A 17343-nucleotide genomic window follows, 5' to 3' on the forward strand; every position below is an offset into this window, starting at 1 on the left:
CGTTTGCTCTAAACATATCTAATATTTTATAATCGTCAAACATAGGTATTCATAAAAAATGTCTCAAAAGAAATGTTTTTTAAAGTATGATTTAAAGACCTAGTTTACTCTGATAGAAAAAAATTTGATGAAAAATTGATAATTTTTAGGATTAATAAATTAACCACTCACAAAAATTAAAGAAAATTTGTAAATATATGTAATGGAAAAAAACTAAATAATTTTTGTAAGATAAAACATTTTTCACTTACATATTTTTATTTTTTATCATTAAAAATTACTTAATAAAAAATATTTGCATATTCAATTATTTTATTTTAATATTTTAAACTATATTTTAAAGACGCAGTTTATTATGATAGAAAAGAATCTGATGAAAAATTAATAATTTTTAGGATTAATAAATGAACTACTCACAAAAATGAAAGAAGCACCTAATTTTTTTTTTTAAAATGGCAAAATTTAGCCAACTCTAACTTCGTTTAAAATGAACAAAATTTAATCCAAAAAAATAATTTTTAAAGCTTAAAAATCTCCTCATTTAAAAAGTTACTATTATTTTTGCATTTCTGTGATTTTGATAATTTTTGCATATGAAAAACTGAGCTGGACAAAATTTGGGAAATTTTCTTCACACTTTGTGAGCCTGATGTTATGCGGCCAAAAAAAATGTAAAAATTTTTTACTTCCTTGTGTGAAAGCTTGAAGTTTTCCTTCAGTGACAAAAAATCTTAATATTTAAATAAAACAAAAAATATTTTTAAAAATTTCTCCTTTAAAATAATTTGACATTTTAATATCTGCAATTAAGAATACTCTACTTTCTTTCCTTTCAATTAAGAAAAGAAATAATCTCAAACGTTCTCTCACTCTTTGGTGGAATTTTGAGTGTATAGAGGTAATGAAACTTTAGGAAAAAAACTTTAAAATAATATCGTCGACACTCCATCTTTGCGAATTATCTTTTTTATAAAAGCGTTTTATAAAAGAATTTTATGTTCTCAAAAGCGAAAGAAAGTGTTATTAAAAGATTCAAAAGCAAGTTTCTAAGTTCTATTTTTTCTTCTCTTTCAACTAATATTGGTATTTAAAAAAAAATTGAAATACATCATTCATTCGAATAAAATAAAAAAAATTTCTTTTTGGGATTTGATGAACTAAACTACAATACTTTATCATAGTTTCTCAAAAACTATTACTCTTTCTACTTCTTTTTTTAACGAAATTTTTTTCTCAAGCAATAGATTCCTGTTTCTTGGAAATGAGGGTTTCTTTCCAAGAAATATTCTTTGGTTTTTTATTCTGAACTCTACTCCTGGAAAATTTCGCTCTATATCTTCTTTCCGAAGATTTAATTACTTACACTAAAAGAGTAAAAAAAAGTAAGAAAAACTCTCAGAAAATTTTCTTCAAAATTTATTTATTTCAAATCATACAGTTTTCTTCACGAATCCTTCTAAAACTACATCAGAAAGCAGTGTGAGATTTGCTATCTATTCTCCCTCTCTAAATCTTCAATTACTTTATAAAATTCAATCGCATTCCTCCATATTCACATTTCTTCACACGTTAAAATCTTTAGAAATGAGATTAACATTTTAAGTTTTATAAGCCCATTTCAAAATCCATCATGCTGTTCAAAATCTTACAACTCCGTTAATTTTGTAAATTCTTCTAAACATATAATTTGAAAGACATATTCTCCAGATGTCATACTTTTAAATAATATTTTAAAAAATCAATTTTTTAGACACTCTAAAATAGATTGATATTATTTTTCACATTTTTACAGAAAAAAAATAATCCATACTAAGGAAAATTGTTTATATATACAAAATTATATATAAATTTATATACATTGCTATACATATATATAAATTTATATATGGTTATATTTTGGAAATTTTTTATTTCTTCAAATTTTTACTTTTTCTAAAAAAAATTATTTTTTTCTAATTATTTTTCAATAATTAATCTTGTTATTTTTCTTATACGAATGAATAGAGCTTATGTAAGAGAACGAAAATATGTGTGAACATATTTTACATATATATAGTTATATATGTTTATTTGATTATACAGTGTCTTACTACAAGTGGACACTTTTATCTTTAAAAGCTAAAAAAAATGATAACATATACATATAATTTAACATCAAAAGTGAATAACAAAAACATCATATAAATTTATTTATACTTCTTTATACATTTATTTATATTATATTTAAATTTAATTTATATTTACTTTCAGATGTTTCCACAACCAAATTCATTCTAAAAATACTATTTAAAACCTTCAATTATTATAGATATTAATCAATTATATATTATACTTAATATCTTTTAAGATAGTTATATATAGTAAAATTAATGTCTTAAACATTTTACTAAATTTTAAATAGATGTTAATTAAAATATTTAAATGTAGATAAAGAAAAGGATTAAATACATGAGTTAAACAAAGATTGAAAACTGAGATTTTTATTAGTATAAAAAGTATATATATATATATATACATATTTAATATACATATAATACTTATAAAATTAAGTTTTTTATTTTTATAATATTCAAACACCATTTAAAACTTTTATAAAGAAACAATTGAATAGAGTAATAAACTTATATAAACATTATAAAAAAAATTCTGGATTATTTGTTATCATTTAATATAATTTTTTAATAAAATCGTAAAAAAATACAATTTTAAATATGCTTAATGTGTAAAAAAATTATATAAAAACATTACATAAAACTGTAGTAATATATAATGCATATTTAACTTCAGTTCAAATACTTAATCTTGATTTCATTAAAACTTAAGTGAGATAAAGATAAACAGTGTTGTATAATGTTGCAATCTTTAATGTGTGATTATATATTTACATATACAGAGAATATTTTACATAAAGTGTTACAAGGCATGTTTTTTCCGAAACTTGATATCGTACGAAAAAAATATTTCAGATTTTATTTATAGTTTTGAGAGGAAAAAAAAATTAATAATTTTGAATCTTAATTAAGGTAATTTTTCAAGTTCACGGAAAGGTCAACATAGTTTTTTCAAATGTCATCCTAGATTTTTTATATAAATCGATTCTTCGCAATATTCGGCATAAAAAGTTAATACAAAAATAGGATGCTCAAAAATTGAACAGTTTACGACATATTCCATAGTTTATGTAAAATTATATCAAATTATAAAATATATAATTCTTTTATATGAAACATTTTCTGTAGATGTATATTGCATTACGGATAACTTGTCCATCACGCTAATTCTTGTGAGACAAATCTTATTTTGCGCGAAAACTCATCAAAATATTTAATTAATTATATCAAATAAATGTACTAGTGCGAATCAAAATGCGTATGTCAATTAGTATCATTATCTCTACAATATGACAAATATACAGGGTTGGATAGTAACTAGTTAAATAGTTAAAAGTTAAGTTAAAAAGTTAATAACTTTTAACTTAACTTAGTTAATTTTAAATGCCATAAACTTTAAATTTTACACTAGTTAATTTTAACTTAACTTATTAACTTTTTTTTTATATCAGTTAATAAATAATTTATTAATATCAAAGTCATATGAAAATTGATGATTGTAATGTATAAAATATATATATATATATTTAATATTTTATTTGTTTATATGTCGATTTGTTATTAGATAAAGAATTATTAGAGTGCTTGGGAAAGAAATAAATTAGGGACTTTAGAAGAACTCTATTTAAAATTAACCAATAATTTATTAAGTATTTATAATTAATATTATATTTTAATGAAAATATTTATTTAATAAAAATATTCTGTCTTTTTCTTGTATTTTATACATATTTTAATAATGTTAATTAATAATGTAATTTACCAATTAATAATATATAAAGAAAAATAAAAAATAATAAAAAGATAGTCTTTTATAATTTATAAGAAAGAAAAATATATTTTCTACTTTTTTATATATCTTTTTATTATAGTCTAAATTAAAATATCAATTAAAAGAATAATTATACAAAAAATGTAGTTTTATATAATTAACATTAACTTTTAACTTTAATTTTTAACTTTTTAACTTAACTTTTAACTAAGTTAGTTTTTGTTTCTAACTTTAAGTGTTAACTTATTTAATTTATTACCAATTAACTTTCAACTTAACTTAGTTAAAAAAAAAAAATTAACTTCCCAACCCTGCAAATATATAACGATCAAGATTATCAACGAGATTTTTCCTTTTGTAAAGAAGTATCGAGTTTTTCATCTTTTTAGCGCTATATCTTTAAAGTGGATTCTATTGTATTCTGCAAGAAAAAAATTTAAATAACTTCTCGTTTCTAATATGTTCATAATGTAAGTGCAATAAAGAAACAGGAATGAAGAGTAATAATATTTAGTATTTGGTTCACAATTCACGATGGTGGGACCCATCCACCGAACGTTGCTTCAAGTTCTTTGGCCACCGCGAAGCAGAGGTGATCATTATAAGGAGCTGCCACTACCTTCAATTTAAAAGAAAATATTATACAAATTTTTAAAAGATTCAAAAAACATAATTTTCAAAAATAGAAAAAAAAACATTCTTAACCAAATAAGCTGTAAAATAATATACATAATATATAATGATATGTAATGTCACCCCTAGTAATAATTACCAATTATTAAACTGTAATATTTCCAGCAAACATAATAGTCAGTTAATAATTATAATGCATTTTAATAAAATTTTAAGACTTACTAGTGTTAGTTTATATAAAATTCATTAAAATTCTATTTAAAAAATTGCTAGATTTTATTTTCGTCTTTTTTAAATTAGTCCCGTTGGATTTTTATATATTTATGCCAGCATTTCTTCTATTTTTTAAAACAATTCTCGAGTAGATTTTGTAGAACAAATTTTAAAGCTGTGTCATTGTATTCTTTTTAATATTATTAACGTCGTTGAAATGTATTTATAAATCTCAAATATACATATTAATAATCAAATACATTATTTTCCAATCAAACACAATATGTTAGCAGATTGCCAATAATAATAAGTTTACTCAGAAGTTGCTAGCAAATTAGCAGGTTCTCATTTTATTGACAAACTCTTTTGACAAAATCGAAATTAATTCTATCTGTATTGTTGTATGTAAATTATTTAATCATTTTTTTTCTCTATAACAATTTAAATAATTAATTATTCCATTTGAATAAGATATTATTAATCTCATATAATCTAATATAAATTAATAAATCCAATATTAATATTTATTATGTAGTGATTAATTCTTAATTCCAATATCAACTTGCTTAATTGCTATAGTGTACTATCTATAATAAAAAATGATAAACCAAACTTAGCTAAAAAAGTTAACATCACTTAAGAAAAATTTACTGTGAAAAAATTTTGCTTCAAGAATACACTATTAAAATGTTAAAATATTAATTGTAAAGTACTTTGTAAAAGCAAAAATTATAACACATTTAACACCAAGTATGAACTTAATATAACTTAAACTTACGAATATCAACATAAATAAACTAAAATATTTGATTTTACAATAATATATATATTGGGTTGTCGGAAATATCATGATGCATTTTTGTAACAGATGGCGCTAGTTCATTTTTGGAAGTACAGTCGGACTTCTTATCCTACGACAAAAAATCCTTTCATGCTACGACCGCGAAAGGGGAATTATACCCCAACTCTCAAATTTTTGTCGTAGGATAAGAGGTCCGACTGTACTAGAATCATTCGCATCTATGTTATTGCTATGTCATTTAACAGTTGACAGTTCTAGCTTCATAGCTAAAAAAAATTGAACGATTTGGTTGAGTTTTGGAGATTTTACAACAAGTTGAAGATGGAAGACCAAACTGTGCATTTTCGCTATATTTTACTGTTTTACTTTCGTAAAGGAAAGAACGCGCGTCTTAAGCTTGTGAAAAGTTGCGTAAAGTTTATGGTGACAATGCTCTACAAGAACGTCAGTGCCAACGATGGGTCACAAAATTCCGTACTGGTGATTTTGATCTCAACGATGCTCCTCGGTCAGGGAGGCCCACCGAGATTGATGACGACAAAATAAAGGCATTCATCAAGTCAAACCCACGTTACACGACATGAGAGATTGCAGAAATATTGAACATCCATCACTCAATCGTTCACGATCATCTGAAGAAGCTGGGATATTTGGGTTCCTCATGAACTCAAAGTTCATTTGACGGCGCGTATAAACACCTGCGATATGCTCATTAAACGTGAGGAAAAAGATCCTTTTTTTGAAGCGACTAATAACTGGTGATGAGAAGTGGATTGTTTACAATGTGGTGCGCAAACGGTCTTGGTCCTGACGTGATGATTTGCTTCAAACGACATTGAAAGCAAACATTCATCAGAGGGAAGTTATGCTCTCAGTGTGGTGAGATTTTCAAGGTGTCGTGTTTTTCGAGATCCTACCAAGGAACCAAATAATTAATTCGAATGTGTACTGTCAGCAATTGGATAGTTTGAATGAATCCATCATACAGAAACGTCCAGAACTCGGTAATCGTAAAGGAGTTGTATTCCATTACGACAACGTGAGACCACACACAAGTTTGATCACCCGTCAAAAATTATTGGAGCTTGGATGGAATGTGTTGCTACATCATACTCGCCTGACCTTGCGCCGGCAGACTTCCACTTGTTTCGCTCTCTTCAAAACTCCTTACGTGGTATAACGTTCAGATAAGGCTGTATATCAGCATCTTATTCAGTTTTTCACCGATAAAGACAGGTCCTTCTATGAACGAGGAATTACGAAGCTCACTGAAAGATGGCAAAAGGTTATAGAACAAAACGAGCAATATATCATTGATTGATCTTTGTTCTTTATATAAATAGATAACCTTTAAAAAACATGGAAAAAATGCGTTGTTATAGCCTGAAAGGCATATTGACACATATTGGCCGGGAGTGTCCTACTACAAAAAATGCGAGCGCGGATGTATTGCGATATCATAACGTAAATGCATCGATAAGAAAAATTAAGTGCGATAAGGAAAATTAAGTGCGACAAGGCCGTACAAAACAGCGGACACGCGCTATTTTGGGAGGTCACGAAAACGCGACGCAGCAAATTTCGAAGGAGAGCACCTTTACGGCACAAGCCCTTGGACTGGAGTCCCTCTTTCAGGATACTTAAGCACCTGCAAAGAAGAAGAAGGCGAGCAGTCTTAGAAAAGTAGCGCAGTGAGCACGTCGAAGATCAGAAGCCAACACGCAGCCGCAACGTACTATAAGTTGAACAAAAAACAATTATAACTGCGGAGCCAATCTGTAAATCGAGCCTTATTTGTCAATGTAACATTCCAAGACGCTGTCGACTTCCCGGGAGCCAGTCTCGGTTTCCAAACCCTTATCCAGCAACTATCCCAAGAATTCCCGTGTCCTTACAAGGGACACAACAGCGTCATGACTTTTCCGACAACCGACAATATATTAATAATATATATAATAATATATATAATAATATATATAAATGTTTAATACCTGAATACCGACTGGCAAACCTTGTTCGTCTAAGCCCAGTGGCACTTGGCAAACTGGGAATCGCAAAACATTAAACAGACACCAATAGCCAAAATTGAAGGGTCTCAGGTATGTGGAATAATGGTAGGTGGCAGGAAATGGAGCTGAAGGATAAAATAGTATTCCATTATCGCCCAATTTCTCCTATAAAAAGAATGTCCATTATAAATGTATAATATATATACATTATATTAAATTCTGTATATATATATATATATATATATATATATATATATATACAGAATTTAATATAAATAATAAAAAAATATATTTAATTTTTAAACTTTTTTTTCTATTATATATAATTTCTATAATAAAAAGAGCTAATAATATGACAAAATACATTAAAATAGCAAGCTTTTTTTCAAATTTCTTAAAATTGTGACGTGATGTAGTAATTTGAACTTGTATCTTGTAGTCAGCATTAAAAATGAGTATTAATTTTTTTGTGTTATAGATACTATTGTTATTGTATCTCTAAATATTCATGTAATCACATATTTCTCTTCTATAATAATTTACCATCAAGAACTGTTTCATTTTCATAGTCGTCTGTTTTGCCCATTCAGCATTCTCCTGTGGTAAGAAGTCTTCATCTATCAATTTGATAATAGCGGCCAATGTCAATTGTGAGTTTCCAGTAAGTAGATTAAAAATTTCTCTTTTTGCATTAGTGACATACTGCAAAATATAAATGGATTTAAACCGAAAATTAAAAAATATTCACTGTAACTAATTCTATGAAAAATGGAATGCAAATATTGTTAATTAATAAATATAATATTGCTCATTAATATAAATTACTTGTCTTTTGAAGTATACAACTCACAAAGCTTTAAAATAAGATTCACCTTTCGATTTGTTATGTTCAGTTTAAAATTAAAATTTTCGCGAGTCATCCAATACCTCCAAAGCCTGTAGCTATATTCAGAACCTGGTATTTTAATCTGTAATATATAAACACACTGTAATTTTTTTATACACAAATTCGGAAATTCTATTTGTGATATTTAGAAACAAAAATAACTTTAAAAAAATTAATATATTATTAAATATGCAAATAAACTTTTATAAATACATTCTTTTCTGATTACTTTATGAAATGAGATTTGTAGATTTTTACCTTTGTAGCAGAACCTGTGAGTTCTCTAAAATGTTGTACCACTTTAAGTAATGTAGCTTGCATAGTCTTGTTGACTTTGCTTGCTCTCAAATCACCAGAACTTTCTTGGTAGAACACTTTTACATTCTTTACATTCACTGGTTCATCCAACTTTAATCTATGTACATTAGGACCGATTAATATTTTCAATAAAGGTGCTAGATCTTCAGCCTTCTTACAGAGTGGTCCAGCTGCTACCATGGTGTCAGGATAATCAGTCTCACGCAATCCAATTCCAGCTACTGGAGTCAATCCTGGCAACGATAATATCCAAATAAATTATTATTATTATTGTTAGTAATTTAAAGAAAATTTAAATAAAAATTTATTTTATTAATAACATTTGCAAAAGAAAATTTTAAAGTTTTTCATTAAATATTATAAAAAATTTTTTTTAGTGTGTAAAATTTAATCATAACTAAAAATTGCAGCAAATATTTTTTAAATATTATAGTATCTTTAATGACATTAACCTTCACTAGGCTTATGACCAAATAATCCATTAAAGAACGCAGGCATCCTTGTAGAGCCTCCTATATCACTACAGATGGAAAATGGAGCACCACACGCTGCTACTATAGCTCCTTCCCCACCACTGCTGCCTCCCACTGTTCGAGTAGTATTGTAAGGATTATTCGTTTGTCCATATAGATTATTCCTCGATTCTGACCATAAATTTAGTTCAGGTACGTTGGTCTTTGCAATCAAAATTCCACCAGCCTCTTTGAGGAAACGAACTGTCGTGGCATCCTCCTCAGAACGATGATTACGGCGGCAAAGCAAACCCAAGGAATGGATTAATCCTAACAAAATAATTAGTAATTGCTATATATATATAACTAATATTCAAAACAATTAATCTATATCTGTTTTCCATTGGGAAAGATAATATATCCATATTTTTTACTTTTTTTAAATAATTCTGTAGAGAAAAAAATAATTCTTTATGGTGTTATTTTGCCTACCTTTAGCGCAATTGCTTTCTTTTGTAGTAAAGGGAACTCCAAAATATGGCAATGTTATTCTTATTTTCTCTAAATCCGTACATTTTTCTATCATAGCATCCACTGCTTTCGCCTCTTTAATTGCATCTAAGTATCTATTTTCTACAACAGCATTTATCAAGCTATTGACTTCTTTGCATCTTTCAATATAAGTCTTTACAACTTCCTCTGATGTTACTTTTTTCACTCTAAAATAAAACATTATATATATATATATTAAACAAATACATCATGATAAATATATATATGTATATATATATATATATATATATATATATATGAAGATTAATAATAATTTTACCTAATTTTCTCTGCTAAAGAGATAGCACTTTCTAACAATAAACTATTCTTTACTGCTGACACCTTCTTCGCTTTTGGATTGTAATATATGCCAAAAACAAAATCTACAATGCAATCAAAGAAACAATGCAGCTGTATGATTATACATCGCAAGATATCCCAGCACAACATTTTGATACACTGCACTACTTCTTCAGATTCTGAGGGATTCTATAAACATATGCATGACATATTGATAAAAACGTTCACATACTTATTGTGTATATTAATTACACATATATTTTTTACTTCAAAATGATATAAAAAATGTCCTTTAAAAATCATCTGAAGCATTGTTTAAGTAATTTAAAAGATTGAAAACGAGATTGAAACAGAACAATTGATTTTACAATCAAAATAAAACAAGCGAGAAAGATAAATTTTTAATTTCTATAAAATTAATTTTTTTAGACAAGAAAAACGGTTAAAATGCAAATTTTGTAATGACACATATAGAAATTTTTAATTTACCTTATTTTTTATAGAGGTACACATAATTTTGTGAAAGCAGGAACAGACGAAAATATTGATGTCAACAGAATTTACTTTCTTAAACAATACATGCAATTAGTATTAATTATGTATATGTACAACACTATTTCTCAAAGTGCTAATGCGTAATGCGAATTTTACTCCTTTTGCATCTATATATACTTTTTAAGAATTGCGAAATCACTGAGAAATTTTTTTTCGTCTTAGATTTGATTGGCTTCAACGTGATACAAAAAGAAAATAAAGATGACACAGCACTTGCTAAAGTGCACAAACCGCGTCAGTAAACTGTCAGTGTCAGTATAGTCAAGTAGCCAGTACTGTCAGTAGCAGAGTTGCACGTCAGCTGACTTCAGTAGCGTATATATTTCATTGTAATAAAGGGTACTATTATATTTCCCAAAAGAAAAGAAATATAAATGTTACAAGAAATAATATATATATATAAAAGGAAGAAATATAAATGTTAAAAGAAATAATATATATATATATATATATATATATAATAATATATATAATTTTTTGATCCGTTATATATTTTCTTTATAGTTACACTTGAAAAGGACCACAACCATATAATCGAAACGTCGTGTGAATAAATTGAATAATTTTGGCTAGTCAGGTCGTTTTAATTAACCCGTTGTTTATAATTAAATACTAGCGACTTTAATCTCTAACTTATAATATATATATATATAAAAGGAAGAAATATAAATGTTAAAAGAAATTATATATATATATATATATATTTTTTTTTTTTTATCAACCAAAGTAATGAAGTTTGCTAATTTGTTTTTTTTTTTATTTTTTTTATTAATTTGTCGCGTCTGCAGATTTATTAGCATTAATAATAACAAAAAAAATATGACAGACAATTTATATAATAATAAAAGGTCCATTCAGTGTTATCAGACAAACCGGTCTTTTTTCGCGCATGCGAAAATTAATGTGATATATCAAAAGTATTAAAGTATTTAATTGAATGAAATGAGATTCCGTATAACTCCCGTTTAATTATTTAAAAAAATTTTTTAATAATATAATTAAAAACACAAAATAAACACAATAGGTACAAATTATATTAATTTATTTACTTAGGAACGAGTGTATAGCTCACAGACATCTATATAATAATAGAAGTCTGTGGTATAGCTACATTCGCTACGTCATCACTGCAAACCGATGGACGGGTTCGAACCTACTGATGGGGACTCGTGCCTCATCGAGGTTTTCTTACGTAAAAAATATACGTATTGTAATAAGAATGATGAAATAAAAGTATCGAATAACAACCTTCTTGGGGTGAAGTTGAAGGAAAAGACTGGTTTTTTTTCATTAATTTATTTGCTTATTTACCGTCCGCTAAAATTGAAATGGATACAGGATGAGAAAAAAGTATGAAAAATATGTTTTACAACAAAATGTTTCAAACAAAAGAAGTATAGTTTCAAGTGTCATTGATTTGACCTTGAATAGTCGCTTGAAGGTCATGTAAAGGTCACCTTCAATTTCTTAAACGGAACACTCTATTTTTAATTACATATTCTTGTAGCTTATCTCTAGAGCTTTCCCAAACACTATAATAAAACTTTTTTTGGTTAAGAATTTCCTATGATATTTTTTAATATAAAATATGAAATAAATAAAAAAAATGAATAGATTATCTTAGATGGCCAGATTTTTCCTCTTTTTTGTCTTAGATTCTTTTTCTGTAAAACTTATATTTTTCGAGATTTTTCAGGGTTTTCATACCTTTTCCTGTATATATAACTGTAAACGTCATCGTTACATCACGCATGCACGAGAAAACCCGGTCCGTCTAACAACACTGGTTCCAATTAAAAAAAAAATTCAAAGTAACCTTGCCCAGACTTTGCCAACACTATTCGAGGTCAAACTAACAAAATCAATAAATAGAGCTTTTTAAATCCTAGAACTTTTTTTATTTGAAACATTTTTTTCGAAAATGAATATCTTTTTGAAATGTTAAGGATCTTAACACTTTTTATACACCTTGTATGTATAAAATTATATATAGAATGTATATTAAATTATTTTATATATAATATATATTGTTTTATTTAAGTTTTCTTATTTATAAGAGAAAAATATATAATAAAAATATAATAAACAGAAAAGTAAAACAAATTATAATTTTGAATACTTTGAATAGCATGCACTTCATATAAACATGAAGAATTATATCTAAATATTTCGTAATAATCTCCAAATATTTATAAAATAATTGATATGAATACCTGATATTTATAAAATAATTGTATTTCTTTTATTCATATCTTTCTTGAAAATACAATGCACATAATATATTTGTTCATACATTATTACTTAAACATATATATGAAAAAGGAAAAAATAATTGTACATGCTTTGTTATTGCATTATGTAAATAAGATATCATCATACAATCTTCATAAGATATGTACCAATATCTTACGAAACTTTACTATAAACACTTTAGTGTAATAATATATAACGTGGTAATAAAATATAATATATTGTAAAAATATGATATAAAATTCTCATTTATCATACGTACATTATTATGCAACGTTATTACAACAGTAATGTAGTAGAACATTATTATAATAGAGTATTGGATAAATGTTCATATCAACTTACACCTTACGGATTATTTTCGTCTTTATTTTTATGATAGGAGGTATACATTCCTGAGTAATACGCACTTTGAATTTTGTGATGCTTTCTCTTTTGCTTTTTCAAATATTTTTGAAAATTATTATTACATATAAGTTCTTTCATACAATATGGATGAAAGTTCTCATTTAAAAATTTAAAATTTATTTTTACATTATTTTAATCAACTAACTAAAATCATGTAAATATCATTATTTTATGTACTTCTCAAAAACCTCTTTATATAAGTTATGAGAATTTTTTTCATAAAATTCTCACTTTTTCGGAATTTAAACATTTAAACATATTGTTATTTCAAATGAAACGTCCTGGCAAATATATATGTTTGTATATCTTATTGCTTATACACACATATACACAAACATACATATATACCATATATATAAAGTATATAGTATATGTGCATATATATGTTTATACAAATACATATACAGTTATAAAAAATCTTTTTAAAAAATCATTTTAAAAAAGCCCGAGAAAGTAAATGCTAAGTAAATATAGAAAAAATTCCACTTTTATATAAAAAAAAATGAGTAGAAAATTTTTTAAAAATAACAAGTATTAATCTATATATTGTTAAATCTAACTTAATATAAGTATTAAATCCATATATTGTTAAAAAATAGAGAGAGCTTTGTAAAAGTTTAAAAATATTTCTTCAAGGTTTCTTCCATTTCCAATGGTTCAGTGGATGGAGAAAATCTTTCCACCACTTTACCATTTTTATCTATGATGAATTTGGTGAAATTCCATTTAATATCATTAGTAATAAATCCATCTTTCTGCGTCTTGAGCCATTTCCACAATGGATGAGCATTCTCTCCATTTACATTGATTTTACTGAACATGTCAAAAGTTACATTATAGCCCTTTACAAAATTAAAAATTTCTTCAGCAGTACCCGGTTCCTGGCCAGCAAATTGATTAGAAGGAAAGGCAAGGATTCGTAAACCTTCCCTCTCATTGTATTTATTATACAGCTCCTGAAGCTGTTTATAATTAACATCTGTTAAGCCACAATTGCTAGCAACATTAACAATAATGAGCACATGATTACGATATTTCTCCAATGAAATGTCCTTGCCCATGATATCATCTGCATGGAAGTTATAGACCGAGGTAGCTGATGACCAATCAGTATCTTGATTAAATTCTACTGGCTCAGAACATGGTACGTTTCCATCCTTGCACTCTTGTGCAATATTTCTTGAGATAGCCAAGAACAAAATTATAAATGCGATTCCTACAAAAAGTTACAATATTAATATCTTCAAAGCATATTAATGAATTTAAGATCTATCTATTTTTTAATTGTATTTTTTGCTATATTTTGTGTGTGTGTGTGTGTGTGTGTGTGTGTGTGTGTGTGCATGTGTTAGTATATTTTTTTATTAAAAAAGAAATATATATACATATAAGTTATGTCAAAACTTGTAGTATAAATAATAATAGAATGATTTTTCGTGTAAAAGTAAATCAAAATTGTAGAATGTCTATCATTTTTTAAATATGATTATAAGTAAAATTTTTGAGCCAATAATTTTTTAGGGAATATTGATTTTATTAAAACATAAAAATATATTTCTTTACATCAAATGCTTACATGTCTTTATATTAAACTTTCATTATCTGTAGAATCTATAGAAAATTTAAAAAAAGTAGAATTTAGAAGTTTAAATTTAGAAATACTTGTGTTGATGCATTTTATAATACACTTAAGATACATCTAATAATTTTGAATGTATGACAAAAATTTCAAATTTTATATTATTTAAAGTTAAAAAATTCTTGATGCATTGTACATTATTTTTAAATTTACTTTTAAATAATTTTTTAACAATATATTTTAATTTTTTTAATTTAAAAATTTATCGACTTTTTTACATAAAATTTAGATTTTTTTACATATTTAATATATATGTTTATCTTTTTTTTTTTAATTTTTTTAGAAGTATATATATGTATACATATATTTGCATAAACATCCATACAGTAATTTATATTTATGATAATTTATATTTATGATATCTAATGATGATATTAGAATTATGATAATCTATTTTTGTGAAATATTCTATGAACATTTTTAAAATAACTAAAAATTTTCTTTGCATTATATTCCCATACACAGAGCATAGAACATGCAACATTGCTGCAATATTCTGTACTGCATGAAAAAAAGGACCTCATATATTTTGTAGGTAAAACTTTTTCCAGTTTTGACTGAAATTTTAATATGTTGTAATTTAGGTGGTGCTGATGAAAAATCTGTGGGCATGAAGCCCAAACATCAAAGCTATAAAAGATACGATAGCTTAAAGTGAGTTAAAATGAGTAAAACTGGAACTTTAAAAATGCTTATTTCTCAGTACATATGTATATAAAATTTTAATATATTATATATATATATATGTGTGTGTGTGTGTGTGTGTGTATGTGTGTTGCGTGTGTGCGTGCGTGCGCGCGAGTGTGTGTGTGTGTGCGTACGTGTGTGTATAAATCCTTGAAATATATATATATATATATATAGTTTATGTTTGTATGTTATACAGTGTCCCATTTTAATCTATTATACTCTTTTTATTATATCTTTGCAGAATAAAAGTTAATCAAAAATATGTAATATTCAGGCAAAAGTTATTTGTTTCGAAGAGAGCCATAAGCTGGTACCATTTGTTTGACCTTGAATTGTCATTTGAAGGTTACATGATCGGTTATCTTCAATTTTAAAATGGACACCTATCTTTCATTAGATATTCTTGTAGATTACATCGAGGGCTTTCCAAAACACTATAATAAAATATTTTTTCATTAAGAACTTTTTGAGTTCTAATGCTTGAAGGTTTCAGTATTTTGACATAAAATACAAAATATCGCGTAAAATAGGACACTCTGTGTAACACACATACACACATATTATATTTCAAGCATTTATATACATATATATTAATTTAATATACATATGTATTGAGAAAAACAGGCATTTTTAAAGCTTCAGTTTTACTCACTTTAAGCTATTGTATCTTTTATAGTTTTGATTTTTGGGCTCCATGGCCATAGATTTTTCATCAGCATCACTTAAATTATTACTTTAACATATTAAAATTTCAACCAATTTGACCGGGAAAAGTTTTATACCTATAAAATATGCGAAGCTTTTTCTGTTTTATACAAATATATAAAATATTTTTTTACTTTATATCAGTAAATTGTAAGAATATCTTAATGTTCTAGAAAAATATTTCTAGATTATTTACAGAAAATATCTGTGTTAATTTTGATTCAAATTTTTGTGCATACTCACGCAACATTGTGTCGTAGATTTCAAGATTGATGATCAAATCTTACGCTTTTTTTTATCGCAAACAAAGAAGTAATGTATTGCTATCTTGTGAAAAAACACGTAATAATCACGAAAAATACTTGACAATAGTTCAATGTCGATTGAATGACTAATGACTAATAGAGCAATTAATGTGATTTTTGTTCATTGTCAATAATAATATAGAGAAGCCTAACAATAAGAATAGCCGTCCTTCGATTTAGGCAAACTCTTATTCAAGACGCCTTTCGACATTGAACCATAGACTTCGAAGTCTGTGCATTGAACGCACTGAACTGTAAAGGCGGTTCTACAATGCGTTGTTGATGTCCGGTTGCTAATTGCTAAAAGAATGGAAATTCTAGTAACAAAATGCTATTTCCGGTTGAAACAAGTAGTTACGAGGGAATGTACACAGACTTCTATATATAACTAGACTGCCAACTCCGGCAAAATACATAACACCGAAAAGTATGTACAAAACTTATGTGTATGCGTCATCATTAGTAGGATGACAGTCACGCTGATTGGTTGAATTTAAAGCAATGTCACTCACACACGAGTTTTCTATAGTAGCCATATTATATATCTAGCCCCTCCTTTTCTTTATCCTACTAATGTTGAAAAAAGTGACCCCGAAAAATATGTAATCCTACATATTTTTCGGGGTCACTTTTTAGGTCTAATATATAAGAAAGTTAGCGGTCTAGTTATAGTATAGAAGTCTGTGGGGAATGTATCGGTAGTGGCAGCTAGCCACTAATCGCTGACGGAAGCCGCCATCTTGA

At 26.4% G+C, this 17343-nt stretch overlaps 2 protein-coding genes across 2 annotated transcripts; both read right to left on the reverse strand.

The window, feature by feature from the left end:
• Positions 1-2843: 2843 nt before the first annotated feature.
• Positions 2844-10861, reverse strand: LOC140675635 (fatty-acid amide hydrolase 2-like). The gene is made up of 9 exons (XM_072910231.1): positions 10537-10861; positions 10028-10236; positions 9688-9914; positions 9196-9525; positions 8684-8976; positions 8412-8507; positions 8083-8241; positions 7522-7704; positions 2844-4501 (listed from the first exon to the last, which is right to left on the reverse strand). Exons 1-9 carry the CDS (start codon positions 10558-10560, stop codon positions 4412-4414), a joined length of 1611 nt encoding a protein of 536 aa, XP_072766332.1. The 5' UTR covers positions 10561-10861; the 3' UTR covers positions 2844-4411.
• A 1960-nt stretch (positions 10862-12821) lies between these two features.
• On the reverse strand, positions 12822-16802 carry LOC140675651 (uncharacterized). The gene is made up of 2 exons (XM_072910255.1): positions 16538-16802; positions 12822-14476 (listed from the first exon to the last, which is right to left on the reverse strand). Exons 1-2 carry the CDS (start codon positions 16542-16544, stop codon positions 13878-13880), a joined length of 606 nt encoding a protein of 201 aa, XP_072766356.1. The 5' UTR covers positions 16545-16802; the 3' UTR covers positions 12822-13877.
• Between the last annotated feature and the right edge of the window lie 541 nt (positions 16803-17343).

The sequence above is a fragment of the Anoplolepis gracilipes genome, unplaced genomic scaffold (assembly GCF_047496725.1).
Source record: "Anoplolepis gracilipes unplaced genomic scaffold, ASM4749672v1 Contig20, whole genome shotgun sequence".
NCBI classification, from domain to species: Eukaryota; Metazoa; Arthropoda; class Insecta; order Hymenoptera; family Formicidae; genus Anoplolepis; species Anoplolepis gracilipes.